Source organism: Mustelus asterias, chromosome 4, assembly GCF_964213995.1.
Source record: "Mustelus asterias chromosome 4, sMusAst1.hap1.1, whole genome shotgun sequence".
Lineage (NCBI taxonomy): Eukaryota > Metazoa > Chordata > Chondrichthyes > Carcharhiniformes > Triakidae > Mustelus > Mustelus asterias.
Genome location: NC_135804.1, coordinates 37,233,799 through 37,258,199, shown reverse-complemented (window position 1 = coordinate 37,258,199; position 24,401 = coordinate 37,233,799). Strand labels below are relative to the sequence as shown.

The following is a 24,401-nucleotide window of genomic DNA, read 5'->3' as shown; positions in this document are numbered from 1 at the left end:
GCCACCTCCGCCACAATAAACACTGCCCCGGGTGGGGGGGTGGGCAGGAATCCCGGCCTTTGTGAAAGGCTTTTAAAAAGAGGGATTGTCTCCTGAGAATGGTGCAATTAAGTTGTAAAAATGGTGCCATTAAAAAAAATTATTTCATAGAAAAGAAAGAACATGCTGCAAATAAAAATTAAAATTGTGAAATACTGGAAATGTACAGCAGGCCAGTCAATATTGTAAAAGAAAATACAGGATATAATGTTTCAAGTGTGTATTTTTGATCAGTTTCTGTTTTTATTTACTGTAAAGATGGTTTTGTCAAAGTATATCATTCAAAAGGAAGTTGATGATGGATAATGCAATATTCATTATTGATATAACTTTGGAGAGGCCAGTGTCCCTCCGTCAAAACAGACTTATTTACAATGGTTTGTAATACTCAGGAGGTACTTCCCAGTGCAGAGTATTCACCCCAAGTGCCGGTGACCTGGGCACTCCACATTCTATATCTCTGTAGAGCTCCCTGATTGGGCAGACTTCAGAGGTCTCAATTAGGGACATCTTTTTGTGTCCAACCAAATAAACAAAATCAACTTAACTTAGGGACAACTCAAAAGGGGCAACTCCCTAAAAGGAGGGGAACCGCCTGAAACAAAAGATACAGCGGAAAGGAAACTTAAACCATCAAATTAAAATGTGATTAAAGGGGTCAATAATACACCCCAGTCTCTGTGGTGCCCAGCGGGTACGGAAGGCATCAACTGTGCAAGATCTCAGTTAGGGAGCTCATATTGCAGAAGTCCAACTTATGGACCTTGTTGAAGTCATTACAATTGCCACCTCAGAATCTTGCTTGAGTGTTTGCCAGAGGTTGGGGAGACCAAAGTAACAGGTCCCTAAGATTTCCTTACAGACCCGAGAGGACAGTCGTGCTCCTCTTGGCCCCAGAAGGAAACTTAAAAAATAAACCGTCCTCCCTGGGCCTGGCCGTTGTTTTGCCTTGCTACCATGCTCAGATGTCAAGTGAAAATGGAAGGCTAGGTCTCAATCACAGAGCCCAATCTGTGTATTTAAAGTAGATCATGGTAGATTGGGGCAAGTACCCTTGCTCCATCCAATTTAAAATGACGTGTAAATTGGCCAAAGCAGTGTGCAAGTGAACAGGTAAGACCGCATTCCGTTTCAACTGCACCTCACTCCACTGGCCTGGATTCTGCAGCAGGGAGAGTTGAAATCTTCAACGTGAGAGGTCATCACCGATAAGAATAATGCAATTCAGACATAAACACTTCCAGCAGGGGTTACTGAAGAACCAGTCTCAAGATACCAGCGTGGTTGACTCTTTACTAATTCAGTAGTTCTGAGTCTATTGGATCACAGGTGACAGCCATTTACCACAGAACCAAAGAACTATAGAATGCCCACAACGCAGAAGGAAACATAATGGGGACGATTCTCCCAGCCCGCTGCGCTGCTCCAGCGGGCCGGGAGATTTAAGCGGAGGCCGTGTAGCGGGCTTCCCGTTGGGCACCATGGCCTCTGCTTGTCTCTGGCCACCAGATTTCCAACATCATCAGCTCCATGGCAGAAATTGGCACGGAGCTGAATAAATTATTCAAATATGGATTTAAATCTGATTAGTGGGCCTGGTACTGAAGTCGGGGGGCGGTTCCGGGAGGTCAGCGATCGGGGTGTGGGGGCATCACACAGCCAGCAATGGGGGCTCACGGAGCTGGCCAGTGATCGGGAAGCTGGCAGTGGGAGCTACTGCGCATGCGCCGGCCTCTCCAGTGGGAATAGGCTCCATCCACTGATTTTTAGCGTCATTCACTCTAGGGCACTCTGTGATGCACAGAATGTGAGAGATTCATTTTGAAAATCCCGCCGAAGAAACCAGCGGCATTTACTCCAGTTTTTAAGTGAATTCTATCCTTGTTCTGGGAGGGAGGGGAGGGGGTGAGGGTCATGGTGCGGGAGATAGACCGCATGCTGTTGAGGGCCCTGTCAACAACTGTAGGTGGGAAATTACGGTTGAGGAAGGAGGAGCAAACAAAGAATTTTTTGGGAGGAATCCCACTCATTGGCGGGACTTTCCGTCCATGCTCATCCCAAGGCCGGAAAATCCCACCCGAGGTCAACCACCCGCTACGATTCCCGTGGTGGACAGGAAGGGAAAATTCTAGCCTTTGTTTCCCTTGTTAAAACTAAATGTCAAGCACTTCAGCCTATTATAGCAAAGGCCTTCAGTGTGTCACATGTACAAAAGTGAATGCGGTATAGATTATTAAATGAATTTGTACACCAGGTCTAACCTTGCTTAATTAATACACTGCATTGAGGTTTATTTAATTGTCTTCAATTACAATTTCCTGGCAGGGTAGCTATACTACACACTTAGGGATACCAAGCTCTCATCTATTTGTTTACACTTTGGGGATTTTAAAAGTGAAGGGTAGCTGGGTAGTCTGTTGTTTGGAACTTGATGACTGGATAACTTCCGATGTAATTAGATTGATTTGTGCACTTTATTTATAGACAACTGCATCAGATTTAAAAAAATACCGCTCGATGGACAACTTTGTCAGACGTTGCTGGAGTAAACAGAATGATTAATCTAATTATGTGCTAAAATGCAATTATTATGAAGTTTGTGGTCTGAGACTTTGCTTCCAGTACATATTGCAGCACAAACATCATCCGCTGTGAAAGTCATTCGATGTTCAAAAGGCACGTGTAATGGCAGCACATGTATTTTGTGATTATATTACCATTTTGTTTTAGCAATGTGCATATTTAATCATTGGATAAAAGCAAATTCCTGCGGATGCTGGAATCTGAAACCAAAAGAGAAAAAGCTGGAAAATCTCAGCAGGTCTGGCAGCATCTGTAAGGAGAGAAAAGAAATGATGTTTCAAGTCCAGATGCCCTTTGTCAAAGCCAAAAGGCATAGAAAGTGGGAGATATTTATACTGTAGGCAGAGGGAATGAAAGATGAGTCATCGTTACAAAACAAAGGGAAAGGCTAAGAGGTGTGGCCCTACTCACCTGATGAACGAGCACTGCTCCAAAAGTTCTTGATCCCAAATAAACCTGTTGGACTTTAACCTGGTGTTGTGAGACTTCTCACTGTGCCCATCCCAATCCAACACTGGCATCTCCACAACATGCCTATCAGGACAGGCCTTTTTGTGGATTTTGTGGATTTTCCAGTTCGCAGGCCCTAACTGTCTCCTATATACCATGGACGTGCACAGTGCTGGATTTAGGCATAAGCTAAACAAGCTACGGCTTAGGGCCTCACAATCCGCAGGGGCCTCACAAAATTTCAGAAGGTTTACAATGAAGAGAACATTTAAGAGCGGATGCCAGAAAAGTAAAAGAAAGCACCAGCTTGAAGAGCAACTCAAAAAGTTACCAAAATTACCAAAATCTATGAGAGATCAAGCCAGCCAAATGATAAATATGTAATCAGTAAATGCATTTATTTGAAAATAATTTGTATTTTTTGCTTTAAATACCTTGCTATTAAATAATTAAAAGGCATAATTATGTTTTCAATTTTTTTTGTGGCGACCCAAGGTCCTGTTTTGGAACGCACCTTTGTGAGACCTTTTGGTGTAACTTTTTAGCAAGGGGCCTCCAAGCTTTATATAGCTTAGGGTCTCACCAAGTCTAAATCCGGCACTGGATGTGCAGTCTCTCTACACTTCCATCCCACACCAGGATGGCCTGAGAGCTCGTCACTTCTTTTTTTGAAAAGAGGCCTGAACAATTCCTCTCCACCCCACTCTCCTCCGCCTGGCTGAACTCATTCTCTCTCTCAACAACTTCTCCTTTAACTCATCCCACTATGTCCAAATCAAAGGAGTAACAATGGGTACCCGCATGGGTCCTAGCTATGCTTGTCTTTTTATGGGGTATGTGAAACATTCCTTGGTTAAGACCTACCCGGGTCCCCTCCCACAACTCCTTTACTGGTACATCAATGACTATTTTGGTGCCGCTTCATGCTTTCGTCCAGACTTGGAAAAATTCATCAACTTCGCTTCCAGTTTCCACCCCTCCATCGCCTTCACCTGATCCATCTCAGACACTCCCCTTCCCTTCCTTGACCTTTCTGTCTCCATTTCCGGCAATAGACTTTCTACCAATATTAATTACAAGCCCACTGACTACAACCCTTCGCATCCTACATCCTGTAAGGACTCCATCTCTTTCTCTCAGCTCCTTCGCCTCCATCGCATTTGTTCCGATGATTCCACTTCCAAAGTGGTGCTTCTAATATGTGTTCCTCCTTCCTCAGCCACAATTTCCCACCAACAGTTGTTGACAGGGCCCTCAACAGCATGTGGTCTATCTCCCGCACCATGACCCTCACCCCTACCCCTCCCTCCCAGAACAAAGATAAAGTCCCCCTTGTTCTCATATTTCACCCCACCAGCCTCCACATGCAAAGCATAATCCTCCGCCATTTTTGCCAACTCCAGTGTGATGCCACCACTAAACGCATCTTCCCTTCACTCTCTCTGTCAGCATTCTGCAGAGACCGTTCCCTCCGGGATAACCTAGTCCATTCCTCCACTTTACCCAACACCTCTCCCATCACCCATGGCACCTTCCCATGCAATCGCAGAAGGTGTAACGCCTGCCCCTTTACCTCTTCCATGCTCATCATCCAAGGTCCAATACATTCATTTAAGGTTAAGCAGCGTTTCACCTGCACCTCTTTCAATTTGGTCTATTGCATTCGCTGTTCCCAATGTGGTCTCCTCTATATCAGAGACCAAATGTAGACTGGGCGATTGCTTTGCTGAGCGCATTTGGTCTCTGCGCAATCAGGACCCTGACTTCCCATTGCTTACCATTTTAACACACGATCCTGCTCCCATGCCCACAGGTCTGTCCTTGGCTTGCTGCAATGTTCCAGTGAAGCTCAACGCAAACTGGAGGAACAGCATCTCATCTTCCAGCTGGACATGTTATAGCTTTCCAGTCTCAGCATCGAATTCAACAACGTCAGATGATTAGCCCTACCCCAAATCGACCCCTTTATTTGCATGCTATTAAATTTTAACTGTTCTTTACCTTTTCTCTATCATCTCTCTTTATTTTTCTTTTCACCACCCACTCTTTCCTCTATTTTATGCCCCTTTTATCTTTTCTCCCTCTTTGCTTCCCTTTCCCCCCCTTTTCTCAATTTTACCTCTCTCCCACTATCTCCCCCCTTCCCCCACTTCTTCATCTGTCACAGTTTATCCTCTGATTTCAGCTTCTTTGTCCTTTGGCCATTCACACCCTTTATTCTCTCTATGGACTGCCATTAGCACCTCTTAGCCTTTCCCCTTGTTTTTGTGGCTGCGACTCATCTTTCATTCCCTCACCCTACAGTATAAATATCTCCCACTTTCTATGCCTTTTGGCTTTGACAAAGGGTCATCTGGACTCGAAACGTCAGCTCTTATCTCTCCTTACAGATGTTGCCAGACTGCTGAGATTCTCCAGCATTTTCTCTTTTGGTTGCATATTTAATCACCTCTTTAGTGCTTAATCCATGCTTATTTGAGAAAACTCTATACATATTTCATTTGAGCACTGTGAGTCCCCGCTGCATCCTATGGTCATTATCACCCATAGCACTATACAAAAAAAAGGCCTGGTTTTAAATCTGACCATTGATACACTTACTGAATGAGAAACATAGTTCACAAGTACAGTTTTCATTATTCAGAGCAATGCACAGTTATAAACCATGGGTGTGGCATAGTACATTCATACTCATGACAGTTTACCAAATATTCTCTAAACCTCACTGGCTAGTAAATCAATTAAGGTTTTTTTTTCAAAATGTGGATTTGATTTTAATTGTTATATAATTACAAACTGACATCTTTCCCCATGAATAAAAGTCGGTGTTATTTGCTGTAACAGGCGGTCAGATTGGGAACATATATAAACTGAGGTAATTTGGATTGAATCATGCTAATCTTTGCCCCAGGCACCAAGATTGCATTCAGACTCAAAACGATCTAAATTGAGGCCATGGCGTTTAGGGTGCCGCGGTGACAGGCGTCACACACAATTGAAGGCAACAAAACTGATGTTGAAGCAATGAAGAACCTGCTGGTGAAGAGGATGCTGGGTAATTACAGGAGGAATGGCGAAAGCCGTTCTTGGCGACAACAGAAACAAGAGCAAAATTCAATGAACGTTGGACGCCTAAACTAAAAACCAGGAAACACTAAGCAAGTCAAACAGCACCTTTGGACATTACCGTCCAGTTGACTTCAGCCATTCAGGATAAGCGAGGACATGACCCTTCTGAAAAAACCCCCAGTGGTAGCGGGTTTAGGGGAGAGGAAACCTCGACTGAAGGCTCGAGGTGAGCCTAAGTGGGCATAAGCGGGGGATAGTCCTGCTCTGGAGATGGGAGGGCACCAGAGCTGGGATTGTCCAATCACTGCTCTGGGACTGGCTGCTTCCAGGTCAGGAACGCCAGTGGATTAGGGAAGATAATGATAATCAGCAGCTGCCACAACTGGACTCTCTCTCTCTCTCTCTCTCTTTCTCTGATCTCTCGCAGGATTCTGAGTGATATCGGGATGGAACCAATGGAGCTGGCTATATTACTAAACACAGTGCTGGAAGGGCACAGACTCCAGGAGCAACAGCAGTGGCTCCAAGGGGACACCCTGCAAGACACAGACCAGGAGTCCGCATGGCAGGATCAGGGGCTGGAGGCTGCACCAGCCACACAAGGGCTGCAAAAGCATTGAAGAGAATCGAAGGTATACTGGACTCGTGTCTCCTTCCTGGAGTTGTCCAACGCCATGTGTCAACAAAGACTCCACCCAACTAAGGAGATGATGTGACACCTGTGCCATGTCCTTGTGGATTTGGTGCCATGTGGCAGTGAAGGTTACCCGCTCCCTGTGGCTGTCGAGGTCATGGCAGCCCTTAACTTCATCATGGGGTCCTTCCAGAGCTCCACCAGGGACATCTGTTGTATCTCTAAGGATTCCGACCATTAGTGCATTTGTGAGGTGACGGATGCATTGTATACAAGGGCTGCCAGCTACATCCATTTCGACCTGGACCAGGCCCGGCTGGACGAGAGGGCAACAGGGTTTGGGCAGATTGCTGATCTGCCACAGGTGCAAGGAGTGATAGACTGCACCCATGTTGCTCTCCGCACCCCATGGCACCAGAAGTCCTTCATCAACCAGAAGGGGTTCCATTCCCTCAATGTCCCTCATGCACATGTTTTCCTTTTTTCCAGGGAGTGTGCGTGACAACCACATCCTTGCTCAGTCAGGGACCTTCCAGGGAAACCCCAGGCTACAGGGATGGTTCATTGGAGGCTGGGGATATCCCCTCTGGTCATGGCTAATGATGCCAGTGTGGAGGCCACAGACCACAGCAGAGGCCAGGTGCAATGAGGGGCACAGTATGGCCTGATATGTCATCGAGTGGTCCATCAGCCTGCTGAAGATGGGTTTGTTGCCTTGCTATGTCTGATGGGGCCTGTCAATACAGCCCCAGAGGGTCTCCCATATTGTTGCGGACTGCTGTGTCCCCCACAACATCACTCTGCATGGGGGCAAGGAGCTTCCCAAGGACAGCTATGAGGAGTGGCACATGTCCTTGGATGAGGAGGATGTGTCTGACGAAGCCTAGGAGGAAGAACTCGCTGAGGAGCCTGACGATGGGGGCCAAGCAGGGATGAGGGTGCACATGGGCCAAAGATCTAGAGATGCCCTTTGCCTCCCATTTCATAGATGAAGACCAGCTCGCTGGCCTACAGCGTGACCCCTGTCCACAGAACATTGTGACCCCCGCCCACAGAACATTGTGACCCCCCCACCCTCCCCACAGGACAGTGTGACGCCCCTCCCCAGGGCATTGTTACCCCTCTGTGACCAGGGGATAAAAGGTTTGGACTACACAGAACTCATGTGAGTTTGGTCATCCGGATGAATGTGCAATGGCTCCTCATTTTTCTCTCGCAGGCCCACCTCGCTGTCAGCACAGGCCCACTCCCGTTCTTCCCATACCAATTCTGGGGCCCTTGCCTCAGAAGGAGTCAGGGTCTTCAGCTATGGCATCCCATCGCCATCTTTGCTGGCTTACAACGGTTGTGGGTGAGCTTATCCTGCAGGAACATAAATGAGAATGATATTAGCTGGCCTCATGGCGGGTCAGATGTCGATGAAACCTGGCATGTGTGGGCACAGTACGTGAGCAGGGAGGGCCTGTGAGAGAGGAGTCCCAGGGGGTGTGGAGAAGTTTGTGGGAGGTTGGGTGCTGGAGCCCTGCGAGGTGACAGCAGGTGGGGCCGAGGTAAGGTGTAGTGCGGAGAGGATACATGGAGCACTTACCTTGGCAGAATGGAGTACATCATTCATCTTCTTGTGGTATTGCACCCCCGTCCTCCTGTGGAGGGTGCTGGCACTCACCAGTGCTGCCATCATCTTCCAGGAGGGGTTCATGATATAGCAGGAGGGTCTCCAGCCAGCCTGAGGGTAGATAGTTCCCTTTCTCTTCTCTATAACAAAGAACAAAGAAAATTACAGCACAGGAACAGGCCCTTCGGCCCTCCAAGCCTGCACCGACCATGCTGCCCAACTGAACTAAAACCTCCACCCTTCCAGGGACCATATCCCTGTTTTCCCATCCTATTCATGTATTTGTCCAGATGCCCCTTAAAACTCACTAAAGTATTTGCTTCCACTACCTCCCCTGGCAGCGAGTTCCAGGCACCCACTACTCTCTGTGTAAAACACTTGCCTCGTACATCTCCTTTAAACCTAGCCCCTCACACCTTAAACCTATGCCCCCTAGTAATTGACTCTTCCACCCTGGGAAAAAGCTTCTGACTCTCCACTCTGTCCATGCCCCTCATAAACTTGTAGACGTCTATCAGATCACCCCTCAACCTCCATCGTTCCAGTGAGAACGAACCAAGTTTCGCCAACCTCTCCTCATAACTAATGCTCTCCATGCCAGGCAACATCTTGGTAAATCTTTTCGTATCCTCTTCAAAGCCTCCACATCCTTCTGGTAGTGTGAGGTGACCAGAATTGAACACTATATTCCAAGTGCGGCCTAACTAACATCAAGCAGATTGGTGAGGGTCCCCTCTGAAGTGCTTCCCCGGGGCGGGCGAATCAGACGGTTTGTGCCACAGGCATGCTGTTTTTCACATGGGGATTTTTTTTTAAGTGCCGAAAAATTGTAATCTGGGTCATGCTGCCAGAGGCAGTGGGATCCGCACCTGTCTTCACATCGCAAGTGACACTTAGCCAAGTTTTGCAAAAACTCCACCCATGATAATTGGATAGAGTTTCATATGCCAATGCTGTACTCTGAATTTTATTACTGGAGAAGGAGTGCATAGGGGTTGGACTTCGGTTAATTTAAGTTTTGCTGAAGGATAACATTCTCTTATTGAGAATTCAGACTAGTAATCCTGCCCCTGTACAACCTTGCTGAGATGGGTTAAGTCAGTGGAAAACTGATTCCCAAACCATAACCATTTTATCATTTTGCTGAGTCAATTTATAAGAGCCTTTCCTGAAATGGATAAATCAATTTTTAGTTAAATCAAATTGCCAGGCATAAAACATGTGGTTGACGTGTTTTATAGCTCTCTCTCCTCACCTCTCGATACTACACGATTATCATCATTGAACTAATTTATTTGATATTAAACGCCAAATTTAATGCAAGAATTTCCAGATTTTTCTGCCCTATGCTTTTTACTTAAAATTTGTGAAGCACATTTGCATTATTCCTTTCCTCTCATTCTTACACACTCAGCACTCAGTCCCAACTGCTGGAGTGATGAAGCAGTGAATCCTTGTGCAACTATTAATGCAGCTCTGTAACCCACAAGACAGTCAGCGTGACACCTTCTCCAATTTTTCATCCTCGCTTTAAAGAAGAGCGTGAACTTAGCGTGCCTACTTCCACAATAGCGCAGCTGAGATTAGGAATCAACTGTGTGGGGAATCACATCAGTGCACTCTTGACCCAATACAGTGCATCTTGGATTGACAGGGTTTTAAAATAATTCACTATGGTGCGCTGGCTTTTGACCAGGTATGTTTCTAATTGGGCAAATGTAGCAATATTTCAAATTCTTTGCACTTGTAGAATTTTGGACTGATTTGAGCACAGAAGGAGACCATTCTGCCTGTCAAATCCGCATTAGCTCTTCGCAGAAGCAATTTAGTTAATCCCACTCCCCTGTCCTTTCCTCGTAGCTCTGCAATTTTTTTCTCTTCAGATAATGATCCAATTCCCTTTTGAAAGACATGATTGAATCTGCCTCCACCACACTCTCAGGCAGTGCCTTCCAGAAGCTAACCACAACTTTATATACTGGACTACACTGCGCTGCAGCATACTTATCCCATGTGTGGATGAAGTTGAAGTTTACCATTCCAAATTATTTTTGCAGCAGGATGGTTATTCACTTCACAGTATAGTTCTTGGATAATATTTATTCTTCATATAGTTCTGCGTGGTGTGTCAAATCAACGATTGCACAAGGTACTTCCAACATACGGGAGTTTTGTTAACTAAAACTCTCATTACCACACCTACACCACTCAAGATCCTGGGTAATCTAACCAATGCATCCACTACCTCTGCCGCCACTTCTTTAATATTCATGTACCTCTGATCTACTACCAAAATCACATTCTGAAGAATATTATGAAGAAATTCATAATTATGAAGAAAATTATAGATTGAAAACTTCCTTGAAGAGTTTTGGTCCGACGCAGCACTGGTTCTTCTTGCATTGTAATCTCGAGCAATTTCTTCCTTTAGCCTCATTATCTTTCATTCTCTATTAGCTCCCTGCTTGCTTTTTGTCAACTTTGTCCCTTTTTGCTCTAACCTGTTCATCTTCCCCTCACTCTGTGTCTCACCTGTGGCTTTCCCTTGTTCAGTAATACCATGCAGTGTTTCAGATCATAATGTATAGGGAACAAAATATTCATGAAAAAAAATGAATGAAATGTGAAAGGAAGTCTGGGATTCATGGTGTAAATTCATCTCAGTTTTTCTGGGGATATACAATCAATGTTGGTGAAAGCATGTCTAAGTTGCAGTGTCAGTGGGGGCACAGTATAGGCCAGGCCACAGGACCCTCTGCTGGGGCCAAAGCCCCTCCTCCAACTCTTGTAGGGGTGCCTAGATATCGATGTCCCTACAATGTGTCCATTGGTCCAAGATATCATGCTGCTAAGTTTGACTGAGATTGGCCAAGGATTTTGGAGGAATTTGCCAACAAACAGATGGATATTTTGCTTTTATAAAGGTTAAAGATATTTTGATATTTGCAGTATTATACGTATTAGAAAAATCAAAGTAATTCAGCCGTTGAATTCTACCACCTGCTTTGCTCATTCAAAGTGATAAACATATGTCAAAGCATTCAGTTTCTTTTTTTAACTTTGGATCTTTCTGTTGTGTTAGGGTTCAGGAAAACAAAGGCTGGCAATGTCGTGCTGACAAAACAATTTGTTTTACATCTTTGTTCCATAACTTGCACTCTGCTTGCCTGGAACCCCACTTGAAACATTCACTCCCTTCACCAATACATTGTGTACCAGCTACAAGATACACTGTCGCTAGGCACCAATGCTTCATCGACAGCACCTTCCAAACTAATGAGCAGAACAAACTCACCATCAAATGTCCCACCTGCAAGTTCACTTCCAAGTCACACCATCTCGACTTGGATATCTGTCACTCTTTCTTCATTGTCCCCAGCTCTAAGTCCTGGCACTACTTTCCTAATGGCACTGTGGGTGTACCTACACACACTGCACTGTGAAGATAGCACCACCTTCTCAAGCGACATTGCAGATGTTACCATCTTCTCTTCGACATGGTCAAAGTATTGGTAGAACACCACAATGTGGGTTCTCTATTTGAAGATGTGACTTACCTTTAAAGAATCAAACTATATATATGAAAGCAAAAGAATATGATGTTGTGTGGGGATACCATCATACAGATCAATACATTTACAAGTCACTGAAACATATCGGTGGTTTGCTTATCTGTCCAGACTAGGTCACGGTGATCCTTGTTGAAGGCTGCTGCAGTGCATTTTCAGAATATTAGTTAGGTATGTCTTGTTTGTGTTGAACGTTAGACCATGTTCTGTTCGCAATAGAATTGCCCGATGTTTCTAGTTGTTCTCATTTAGCATCTGTTTCATCACACTGTCATACTATTTGGTGTTCATACATGTGTTGCAATGTTTGTTCTGGGTACCTGCTGATGGTTTCTGCTGGATTCCATCAGTTTGATGTTGTATCAAACTTGCTGTCCAATGTTCAGTTTGAGTAGTTGGTTATCTATATGCTGATCATGAGCATGTTTCATCTTCCCCTGTGTTTCAATTAATTCATCTTGTGTACCTGGGAGTACTGATGGACAATGACCGGGGAGGGTTGTCTGCTGCATACTCACCCACCTAACCTCTCTTCATAACCTAAATGTTCCATCCCAGGCAACATCCGGGTAAATCTCCTCTGCACCTCCTCCAGTGCAATCACACCCTTCCTATAATGTGGTGACTAGAACTGCACACAGTACTCCAGCTGTACTCTAAATGCTTAAACTTTGCAATAAGTAGACTTATACTGATTAAACTCTCCCAAATTCAAATAGTATTACCAGGACCTGCTGTTTCTGCGATGTGACCCCAGAACAAAGGTATAGTGTGTAGAATGAATGTTGAGTTTCAATAGTTGTTTCGTCTCTTGCGTGTATGAAGGGTTGAGTTTTGTATAGCTAGCAGTCAAATCATCCAAAATCATGCTGCTACCATGTAAACGTACCAACCATCGACAATGACTGATAAAAAAAAATGTGGGTTCTTTGTTTGAAGGCAAGACTATATTCAGTTAGAGTTAACTGCATATGGTAACTATATGCATCTGACAACCTACTGCTTATTGACTGAAAGTAAGTCATGGGACTGATACATTACATCCCACTGAGGTGATGGTAAGTGACAGCAGTTTAAGACATGCTCCCTTAAAGGTACATAAACTTGTATGATAACAGTGGAGGGGCAATGAATGCTGGCCTTACCAGCAATGCCTATGTCTTGTGAATATTTAAAAAATATATGGTGAGTTCAATGCTTATCTTGGGCCCCAATTACCTGCACTCACTTTTATGTTTTGGTGTATTCTGGAGCAATTTGCAGTAAATGTGTGTGTAACATGACACTAGCAGAGCAGACATGGGAATGGGTGCATTTTTGTGTCTAGTTTCCGGGTTGCACCTGAATTCTAGTCCCTGAAGATTATTTTTAAAAATTCTTGCTTTGTTCATTAGTGATTATAATTTTTTTTGGCATAAAATATATTAGCTGCTGTATTTTGAAGACCGATCCCTCTCTGTCCTAGCAAAGTAATTCCAATCACACACAGTTTGGTGACCAAAGGTACATTTAAATGTGAAGCACAAGGATTTCTGATGGAAAATATTAGCTTGTGAATCTTCCATGTTATTCCAGATGAGTGCCAAGGGATTTAAATTCATCATAAAACATTGCTACTAACTAGTAATAGTTAATTGAAATCAATAACCGCAAACTAAACTCTCAAAAGAGATGTATCACTTAAGAAGTGAACACTGCTACAAAGAACACTGCTACACGAGATATGCTACTTTCAGCCATCATATGCCCCTTTTAACACAAATGAGTGCAATCTCTTACCAATAACATTCATCACATCTGTAATACTAAAGTTAACTGCCTGGACTAAACAGGGATTTTTGTAATGAAGTTTAAAGAGGTTACATGGATTCCCTGATGCAGAAAAACAAAGTAAACAGCACTGCGACATATGGGCGGCACGGTAGCACAGTGGTTAGCACTGCTGCTTCACAGCTCCAGGGACCTGGGTTCGATTCCTGGCTTGGGTCACTGTCTGTGTGGAGTTTGCACATTCTCCTCGTGTCTGCGTGGGTTTCCTCCGGGTGCTCCGGTTTCCTCCCACAGTCCAAAGATGTGCGGGTTAGGTTGATTGGCCATGCTAAAAATTGCCCCTTAGAGTCCTGAAATGCGTAGGTTAGAGGGATTAGCGGGTAAATATGTAGGGATATGGGGGTAGGGCCTGGGTGGGATTGTGGTCGGTGCAGACTCGATGGGCTGAATGGCCTCCTTCTGCACTGTAGGGTTTCTATGATTTCTGTTTCTATATATTTCCAGTTTACTGTTGCCCTTTTTTTAAAATTAAAAATAACATTCCTATTTTGCTTCCTTCTCTCATTAATAAATATTTAAGAATAGAATTGAAGGTTTGGAGATAAAAGATAAATACAGATAATCAAATAGCAAAAGCACAATCATTCTTGGGTTAATGAAACCATAAACATGATTAAAATACTGCTTCGTAATCCATTATAAAAGGCTAACGTAAGGACAAAAATAGTTTGTTCCAGTTTGTAATCAAAGCTGCTCAAGATGCAACACAGGATTTAATTAGCCTTATTGGCAAAAGTCTCAATTTGACTGATCATTTCCTGTGAATGGTTGATAAATCACATCCAATTCTTTTTATTTCCCCAACCATTGTCAGTAGACACTGCATATTGTGTTCATTTGCATTACTTAACGGATACATGTGGCCTTATTTTCTTGATGTTGTCCTTTGTTGGTTAATTTATTTAATTGGTCTAAGACCTTTCGAATGTGTCTTTCCAATTCGGGTCGCAGACGCACAGCTTAGAATCTTAGGCAAAATTCATAATATTTAGAAGAGTTTGAATCATATCTGAATCATGTAAACCATACATTATCCATAACTCATGGAGTGTTCCATTAGTTACTGGTTCCAGAGGGGATAAAAATGACAGCTAAGTTCCGCACGCATGAAGATGGCCTCCACCGGGATTTTGGGTTTATATCACACTACATGCAACCCACACCATTTGGCCTGGGCTTGCAAAATCTTATTAACTGTCCTGGCTTGAGACAATTCACACCTCTTTAACCTGTGATTATCCCTCTCTCCACATATATTGTCTGTACCTGTAAAGACTTGACTACCTATAAAGACTCGCATTCCAACCATCATCTTGCAATTTTGTCTTTGTCTATACATGCCGTGTTTGTGAAACCGACCTCTTCACTCACCTGATGAAGGGGCAGCGCTCCAAAAGCTCGTGATTCCAAATAAATCCGTTGGACTTTAAAGTTTAAAGTTAAAGTTTATTTATTAGTCACAAATAGGCTTACATTAACACTGCAATGAAGTTACTGTGAAAATCCCCTAGTTGCCACACTCCGGCAGCTGTTCGGGTACACCGAGGGAGAATTTAGCATGGCCAATGTACCGAACCTTCACATCTTTCGGACTGTGGGAGGAAACCAGAGCATCCGGAGGAAACTCACAAAGACACGGGGAGAACGTGCAAACTCCACACAGACAGTGACCCAAGCCAGGAATCAAAACCAAGTCCCTGGTGCTGTGAGGCAGCAGTGCTAACCACTGTGCCACCGTTCCGCCCACCTGCTGTTGTGAGACTTCTTACTGTGTCCACCCAAGTCCAACGCCAGCATCCTCACATCAAAAAAATGATGGCCATTTACCATCATCTACCATCTTTTGCCAGGTCTTTTTCTCAATCCAACTACAGTAAAAACTTTATCACATATAACCTGAATGTTCTTTTGCAAACATGTTCCTAATTTCAGAACAAAAAAAAGAGGGGGAGGGGGAGCAATTCTCCTCTGCAATCCTACCCCTGATCCCATATTCCCTTCATCACAAAGAACACCTGCACCTCTCTCCATTACATTACTGACCCCAGATCCTTCCTCAGCCATTGATAACTGTAACTGTCTTCCATGACTTTACCACTTGCGTGCTTGGCTATTCTGATATTCTCCTCTTACTACTAAGTCCCCACTCAATCATTAATGAAATGAGAGAAAACAAACCTCTGCAAATGTTAATTAGTCAATCATCAATAAACTTCAGATGACATAGAATATAGAAGATGGGAGCAGGAGGAAGCCATTTGCCCCTTTGAGCCTGCTCCGCCATTCATTACGATCATGGCTGATCGTCCAACTCAGTAGCTTAATCCTGCTTTCTCCCCATAACCTTTCATCCCATTTGCCCCAAGTGCTATAGCCAACCACCTCTTGAATACATTCAATGTTTTGGCATCAACTATTGGATCCTCATTAAAGGATTTAAAGTGTACTCATTCCAATTATAGGGCCTCGAAAGAGTGGCGGCATGGAGACACAGTGGTTAGCACTGCTGCCTTACAGCACCAGGGACTCGGATTCAATTCAAGCCTCGGTGACTGTGTGGAGTTTGCACATTCTCCCTGTGTCTGCGTGGGTTTCCTCCGGGTGCTTCAGTTTCCTACCACAGTCCAAAGATGTGTGGGTTAGGTTGATTGGCCATGGTAAAATTGCCCCTTAGTGTTAGGGGGATTAGTGGGGTAATATATGGGATTATGGGAATAGGGCCTGAGTGAGATTGTGGTCGGTGTAGACTTGATGGGCTGAATGACCACCTTCTGCACTGTAGGGATTCTATGACAAGACATTGGCTGGAATTCTCTGGCCGTTCACGCCCTGCCGCTGCTGCCAGCCAGAACAGAGAATTTGGTGCTCAGCCAAATCCTTGTTCATTGCAACAGGACTGGTGAATCCCACCCGTGGGTGAGGTTGGAGAATTTGGCCCATTATTTGATTTCTTTACATTTATAAATACAAGAAATCAAAGATATGTGACAGTACAGCACGGATTAACATTGTTTCTGACCTCCTCTTCCAATGCAGGGGAATGACTATGAAAATCAGGTTTTAAACCTTACTCTATGTTCAGGAAGGATAGAAGGAAGAGGGAGCCGCTGCATTTGTCTGTCACATCTCAGGGTTTCACTGACCGAGTCTATTTGCATTCAGCATGTGATAAAACTAACTACTAACACATTGATCAATTGGTGGTGCTGACGGTTCAGGCCTTTTCCACTTTTTAATTCTTTATAATTGTAATCTATATCAAATGGATACATGTTATTCTAATTTGCAGCAATTTTCATGCTAAATCATTGCTTCTTACAATCAATCCATCTTTTAAAGAAAAAATAAGTTATTTGAGTAGAAATATATTTAAGTCAACTTTGCTAGCCCACAGAGGGTAAACTGTTGGTAAAACATCGCTCAATTTTTATTTTACCAGTCAGGTATAAGATAATTGAGAGATTGTTCATCTCAAATCTGCAATGATTTGATTTGATTTTGATAAACTGCACCCAAATTATTAGCAACATATTAATATTCACAATCTAATTTGAATACATTTACAGCTCATCAGAAATCTAACTAAATTCCCAATGCAAACTGAGCAGAATGTCCTCCAACATTATGGGAATGCAGAGAAAAAAAGATCTTGCTAAAATATTGCTCAGTCCTTGAGAAATCTCTTGCACATGAGATGTCAATTTGTTTAAATTTTAATAATTTATTAATTTTAACAGTACAACATTACTGCTGCCACTTCTGATGTGGGGGGTAATAATTATGGAAATTGAAGCTTAACACAATAACTCAAACCCAAAGTGGTTTGAGCTGAAGTTTTGAGATTTTGCGTGGTTCAGACAATATGGAGTTCGACTTGACTTGAAAGGCAACTTAAAATTTAAAGTTTATTAGTGTTATTAGTAGGCTTACATTAACACTGCAATAAAGCCACTGTGAAAATCCCCGAGTCGCCGCATTCCGGCACCTGTTCGGGTACACCGAGAGAGAATTTAGCATGGCCAATGCACCTAACCAGCACGTCTTCGGACTGTGGGAGGAAACCGGAGCACCTGGAGGGAACCTGCGCAGACACGGGGACAATGTACAGACTCCGCACCCGGGTCCCTGGCACTGCAAGGCAGCAGTGCTAAACACTGTGCCACCATGCCGCCTTGAAACTCAAATCCATTCTGGCTGCGGTGAGAGCCTACCTGTTGGTGTTAATAAATCTGAGCATTGTTTATTAGCTTCTATTTGCAAATTTGATGCACTATCACAAAGAAAGATTAAAATTCCTAAAGTTTTGAAAGAATGAGCTACATTCACTGAAAGAAATGTGCACCCAATTTAAGCTAAATAAACTTTTCAGCTGAACGTACACAAGTTGTCCTTCAGTAAAATAGCAAAGTACACTTATATTTTATTGAGCATCAGTGCCTTTGTGGTTAATGCCTGTACATACTGCTGACACCAAGAAAACTACCCCTTCCATAATTTGGCTTGACTCTGAGCTTTGGAAAGTCAATCACTCAGCATGTTGAACTATAAACTACATTTTTTTGCTCAATTTGGTTGCCTGGCATTGTTCACTTAATTTGACATTAGATTCTTCTTTGTTTGTACTGCACAACATGTTTTTTTTTGCTCTGGAAGTATTGCCACATTTTCCCCGTTTTATTTCTAGCAGAGTGTTTTAAGCATAAGGCGAAGGACTAACATTCAATGTTAGTAATGGAGTTTCAGAGCACTCTGTTTTCAGTTCACTCTAAATGGCCTGAAGCTTACATTGCAGGTTTTTGTTGGAACACTACTCATTTTTCCTGGTGTGAATGGTTCTCCACTATTGCTGAAGGGAGCCAGCAGAAAACGAGGATGCATCAATTGTGTCTGTAAATGTGAAAACGTGACTTATCTTTGTGCTAAAAAGGTCTGATAGGATAGATGTAAAGAAACCATTTTTTCATTCTATTCAAACTCCATGTCTGAATTTTGTAGATCAGTACATTCCTAATGTCAGATTTTTAAAATTAAATTCAAATTCCATCATTTCCCACGGTGGGATTCGAACCCAGGTCCCCAGAACATTAGCTGGGTTCCTGGATTAATAGTCTAGCAATAATACCACTCGGCCATTGCCTCCCCTCAAATCCCTCCAGGTTTCAACTCCTGCCACATTACTGAAACAGCTCTTACCAAAGTTACAAATAACATTTAAAGTGACTATGACAAAGGTAAGCTACTCCTCTTTGACCTGTCTATAGTCTTTCACATGGTTGGCCACACAATTCTCCTCCAATGCCTGTCTCAGTTCATCTGCTGCTGAAGCCTTCATCGTTGCCTGTTACTTCGAGACTTGGCTATTCCAATACACTCCTGGCTGACCTCCCAACCTTCACCCTCTTGATGGCACCCAAAACTCTACAGCTGATGTCATAGCTTGCAATAAATCCAGTTGTGCTGTGCTCCCTAACTTATAAATAATGGCTCCCAGATAAGCCAAGTCTCAATTTTAAAGTTCTCCTCCTCCTTTTCAAATCCTTCCACGGCCATACCCTTTCCATGTCTCCTCAACTTCCTCCAGCCCTACAATACTGAAATATTTGCGCTCCTCTAATTCTGACTTGTTGTGCAACCCTGATTTTAATTGCACCACCATTGGTAGCCATGCCTTCAGCTGCAGAGTTCCTAAGCTCTGGAATTCACTCCTTAAATCTCTCCCCCTTTCTGCCTCTTTTTCATCCTACATGACACTCCTTACAATGTGCCCATTTGACTAAGGAACTCAGAATCAAACTTCCTTTGACAACCCTCCTGTGAAGCACCTTGGGATGTTTCCCGATGTTAAAAGTGTTTTGTGTATTAATACAAGTTGACAGCAATGTGACAGCAATATCTGGAATTCGCACATATTCAGTTAAATCTGGAAATCCAGAAGTTACTGTCAGTAAGTCCCCACTTATCCAAATGCTGCGCACTTAAAGTAATTACAAATGGGGAAAAAAAATAGAAATCACTGAATAGACTGGAACCTTTTACACTATAATGTCACTTTTAAATATGCCTGGAAAAGTTATGCCTTGTTAATGAGATGTAACCAAGTTTTTAATTGCATACAAAGTCGCAACTATTGCTGAAGAAATTCTCTGGCCATAGAAATCTAATTCTATATTGTATAATGTCATTTTTTGCCATTTTGTTAAAAGAAACCCATAGTTTTATGACTATAATAAGCTGGGTTAATTGAGTTGAAATATAGATTAGCTGTGATCTCATTGAAAGGGACAGCAGGCTTGAGGATCTGAATAGCCTCCGCCTGTTCCAATGTTTCCAAAGCTTCCAACTTGGATAAAGTAAATAAGAATTAATATTTTAATTTTTCAGTGCTGGAGTCTCTTGTCATACAGTAATACTCATGATTTAAGTAGATCCGATAGAAACATAGAAAATAAGAGCAGGAGTAGGCCATTTGGCCCTTTGGCCTGCTCCACCATTCATCATGATCATGGCTGATCATCCGCCTCAATAGCCTGATCCCATCTTCCCCCCCATATCTTTTGATTGCCTTCGCCCCAAGAGCAATATCTAACTCCTTCTTGAAAACATACAATGTTTTAGCCTCAACTGCTTTCTGTGGTAGCAAATTCCACAGACTTACCACTCTCTGGGTGAAGAAATTTCTCCTCATCTCAGTCCTAAAAGGTTTAACCTGTATCATTAGACTATGAGCCGTGGTTCTGGATATCCCCACCATCGGGAACGCCCTTCCTGCAACTACCAAGTCTAATCCTGCCAGAATGTTGTAGGTTTCTACGAAATCCCCCCCTCATTCTTCTAAACTCCAGTGAATATAATCCTAACCAACTCAATCTCTCCTCATTCATCAGTCCTGTCATCCCAGGAATCAGACTGGTAAACCTTCTCTGTACTCCTTCTACAGTAAGAACATCCTTCCTCAACTAAGGAGACCAAAACTGCACACAATATCCCAGGTGTGGCCCCACCAAGGTCCTGTATAATTGCAGCAAGACATCCCTGCTCCTGCACTCAAATCCTCTCACAATGAAGAGCAACATACCATTTGCCTTCTTTACTGCCTGCTGCATCTGCATGCATACCTTTAGCAACTGGTGTACAAGGACACACAGGTCTCATTGCACATTTCCCGCTCTTAATTCATAGCCATTCAAATAATAATCTAAATTCCTGTTTTTACTACTAAAGTGGATAATCTCACATTTGTGCACATTATACTACATTCATTTGCCCATTCACTCAACTTGTCCAAATCACACTGAAGCACCTCTGTATCTTCTTCACAGCTCACCCTCCCACCCAGCTTTGTATCATCTGCAAATTTCGAGATATGATATTTAGTTCCCGCATCTAAATCATTAATATATATTGTGAATAAGGTAAAGTTCATTTATTAGTCACAAGTAGACTTACATTAACACTACAATGAAGTTACTGAAAATCCCCTAGTCACCACACTCCGGCACCTGTTTGGGTATACTGAGGGAGAATTTAACATGGTCAATTCATCTAACCTGCACATCCTTTGGACTGTGGGAGGAAACAGGAGCACCCGGGGAGAATGTACAAACTCCACACAGACAGTGACCCAAGCCAGCAATTGAACCCGGGTCCCTGGCACTGTGAAACAGCAGTGCTAACCACTGTGCCACCGTGCCGCCCATAGCTGGGGTCCTAGCACCAAATCCTATAGTCCTCCACTTGTCACTGCCTGCCATTCAGAAAATGACCTGTTTATTCCTACTCTTTTTCTTGTCTGCCAACCAGTTTTCTATCCATCTCAATACACTACCCCAATCACATGTGCTTTACTTTTACACTTATGTGGGACTTTGTCAAAAGCCTTTGAAAGTCCAAATAAACTACATCCACTGGCTCCCCCTCATTAAAGTTACTCGTTACATCCTCGAAGGATTCCAGTAGATTTGTCAAGCATGATTTCCTTTTCGTATGCTGACTCTGTCCAATTCTACCACTGTTTACCAAGTGCTCTGCTATAAAGTATACATTGAGTGTAATTTTGCAGCATTGTATATTAATGCTGTTTGACCTGACTGTATAAAACATCAGCACTCAAATTTTATCTCGCGCCGCAGTGGGGTTACCAGCTCGGATAAATAAAATTAAATCCTGACAGCTATAACAAAGTTCTGCTTTCAACCTCCCTTCTTCCAAATCAAGAGAGGAACATGGAGAACATATTGTTCATGTTTATTCAAATTCTATGCAGGAAATTCTGTGAAAGGAAATAAGCCAATCAGTGACAGAGCATCCATCAAATAAATCAGTGACACCCGACCCTATCTGACCCTGGTTTTATGACTTTCATATCTTTGACGGTATAAAGGGAAGATAAGAGATGACAGGTGCTGTGTTTTGAAAAATGTCTCACTTTAATTTTGGTCTCTTGTGCGACACAACATCTCAAAGAGTTTTAGTTAAATTCTGTAAAATAATTAGTTCTTGTACTTTACGATTATTTGGCAAAAAGGAATTGGACAAACAAAATACCACCCAATCATTTGCATCTGAAATATGTGGTTTTCCTCAAATCCCTCAAAAGTCCATCAAGTAAGTAAATTTAAATTTTATACCCTTTGCTAGAATTTAATCTGATTAGTAAACTCGGGGGGAAAAAAACTCAGGTTAAATGAAATTTCTAAAACAATGAATATTTTAAAAGCATATTTTTACACTGGGGCAGAAAACAGAATGGAAAGCAAAGATTTTCGACGGAGGTGTTTAATCACAGCAAGGATGACTGGCACTCACTCATACTGAAAACACTTTTTCACAATTTTAATAAACAGCTGACCCAAATTCAAAGTTGACTTAATAAGTCACTCATTATTCAGTGTCGACGACTTCTGTATGTTATAGCTGAGAGCATGCCTGTCTCTGTGACAATGGTTTTGGACTTGAATGCTTGAGATTTTATGAAAGGTTTATTGGATTTTGCAGTCCCTAAAGGGGCAACCCTTAAAATGTCTCTGCAATTATAAGTCTAATAACACTTTCAGCTCTTGGACAAAGCCTTGACTTGACAAAGATAAGGAACTGGAAGTTGCACAGTCAATACAAAGCTATTAATCTTTGTCACCTGGCTGTCACTGTGGTTCAGCAAAACAATGTCGTTTCTTGACCTACGTGCAGACATGTAGCGATTTTATTCAGTATGTCAGCATTCATCAGTGCAAATTTTGTCACCTTGCAGCTCACTTGCCTTTATTCTTTATCTTGCCTTCAGTGACACTCATCGGCTTGCAGTAGTTTGTTTTGTCTCACTCTGTCAAATAGTGCTCAATAATGTGTGGAAGCACTTCCAAACTTTTTTTGCGATGTAATAAAGAATTGACACGCACACTGTTACACAATTAACATTTTTTAAAAGCTAAATCCGGCATTGGCCACCTAGTCAGGGTGGAATGAGGTTTGTGTGGCCCACTTTACGCCGAGGGCTTACTAACCTCTCCATATCAGTGACATCAACATTGGAAGGGTGGGTGGGAGAGGAGAGGGTGCGGAGGGCAAAGTAAATTAAATAGACAAGATCATTGCCTGCTCTTGATATACCCTGTCCAATTTTCCTTACTTGATGGTTTTGCCCTCCCACAAAAGCTGAACGTTTCTGGTGTAGATGTCTCAATCACCTGTTTAAATGATATCTCAATTAAGGTAGATGTCAGACTTTTTGGAGAAGGAAATGCAATTAATTACTCTAATTTGGGCTCAGTTGTGTTTGGATATGCTGTTGTTCCTTTGGAGGTTGAGTTTGGGAGCTTTATAATGTTTAATTACATCTCTCCAACTAACGTATTTTACATTTTCTTGCGCATGATGTGCGTGTGTTATTTAAGCTGTGTGTAATCGCCATTTGTCAAGTTGCACAACTGCCATGTACGTTTGTGAATTCACTTGCAAACCTTGACCGGAATTCTCTGATGTCATACGCCAGGCCGCCGCTACCAGCGAGAATGGATAATTTGACCCTCAACTAAATCTCCATTCACTGCAGTGGGACTGGAGAATCCCAACCTCGGACGAGGTCAGAGAATTCCAGTCCACGAGCTCTAATTCCTGCCACACAGCCAGTAAATATGACATGGGTCCAATGGCCATAACTTTGTTCATAGACATAACATATTGCTACATTATATTGCATTGCGGTGTGAAGACATACAGAGGTCTGAAAACATTCTGAGCTGGTCTATGCATTTTGCTGTATCTACATTCATTATCTGGAGCTAAGCAGCAAAGTCCTGTGTTTCAAACAATGTTTGAAAAAAAAGCACAACTTCAAGACTGCAACAGTTTGGATTGAAACCTGAATAGTTAACTGAATTTGAAGATGATTTAAAGGATCAATATTAATGTTCTGAGAAAAATGCCACAGTGGAAAAGAATGCAGAATCAGAACATTAAGTTACTCATGCGTGATGGTGAGGTGGTTGTCTGCTGCAAAAGCTTTACGTTTCCCAATCTTGGCTGAACGATCATAAAGGGAAGAGGCAATATGATCAGTGGGAAATGAAGAATATCAAAAGTTAAGGCTCATCTGCTGAACCCAGTCTCCAGTTGA

The 24,401-nt window shown here is 42.8% G+C and overlaps 1 protein-coding gene across 1 annotated transcript in view; it reads left to right on the top strand.

Moving 5' to 3' along the window:
- The window catches only part of LOC144493097 (uncharacterized), a 78,390-nt gene extending 78,045 nt beyond the window's left edge, over positions 1-345 (top strand). Inside the window, exon 6 of the mRNA XM_078211999.1 lies at positions 298-345. Coding sequence (XP_078068125.1) covers positions 298-345 — 48 coding nt within the window. The remainder of the gene's footprint in view (positions 1-297) is intronic.
- Positions 346-24,401: the final 24,056 nt, after the last annotated feature.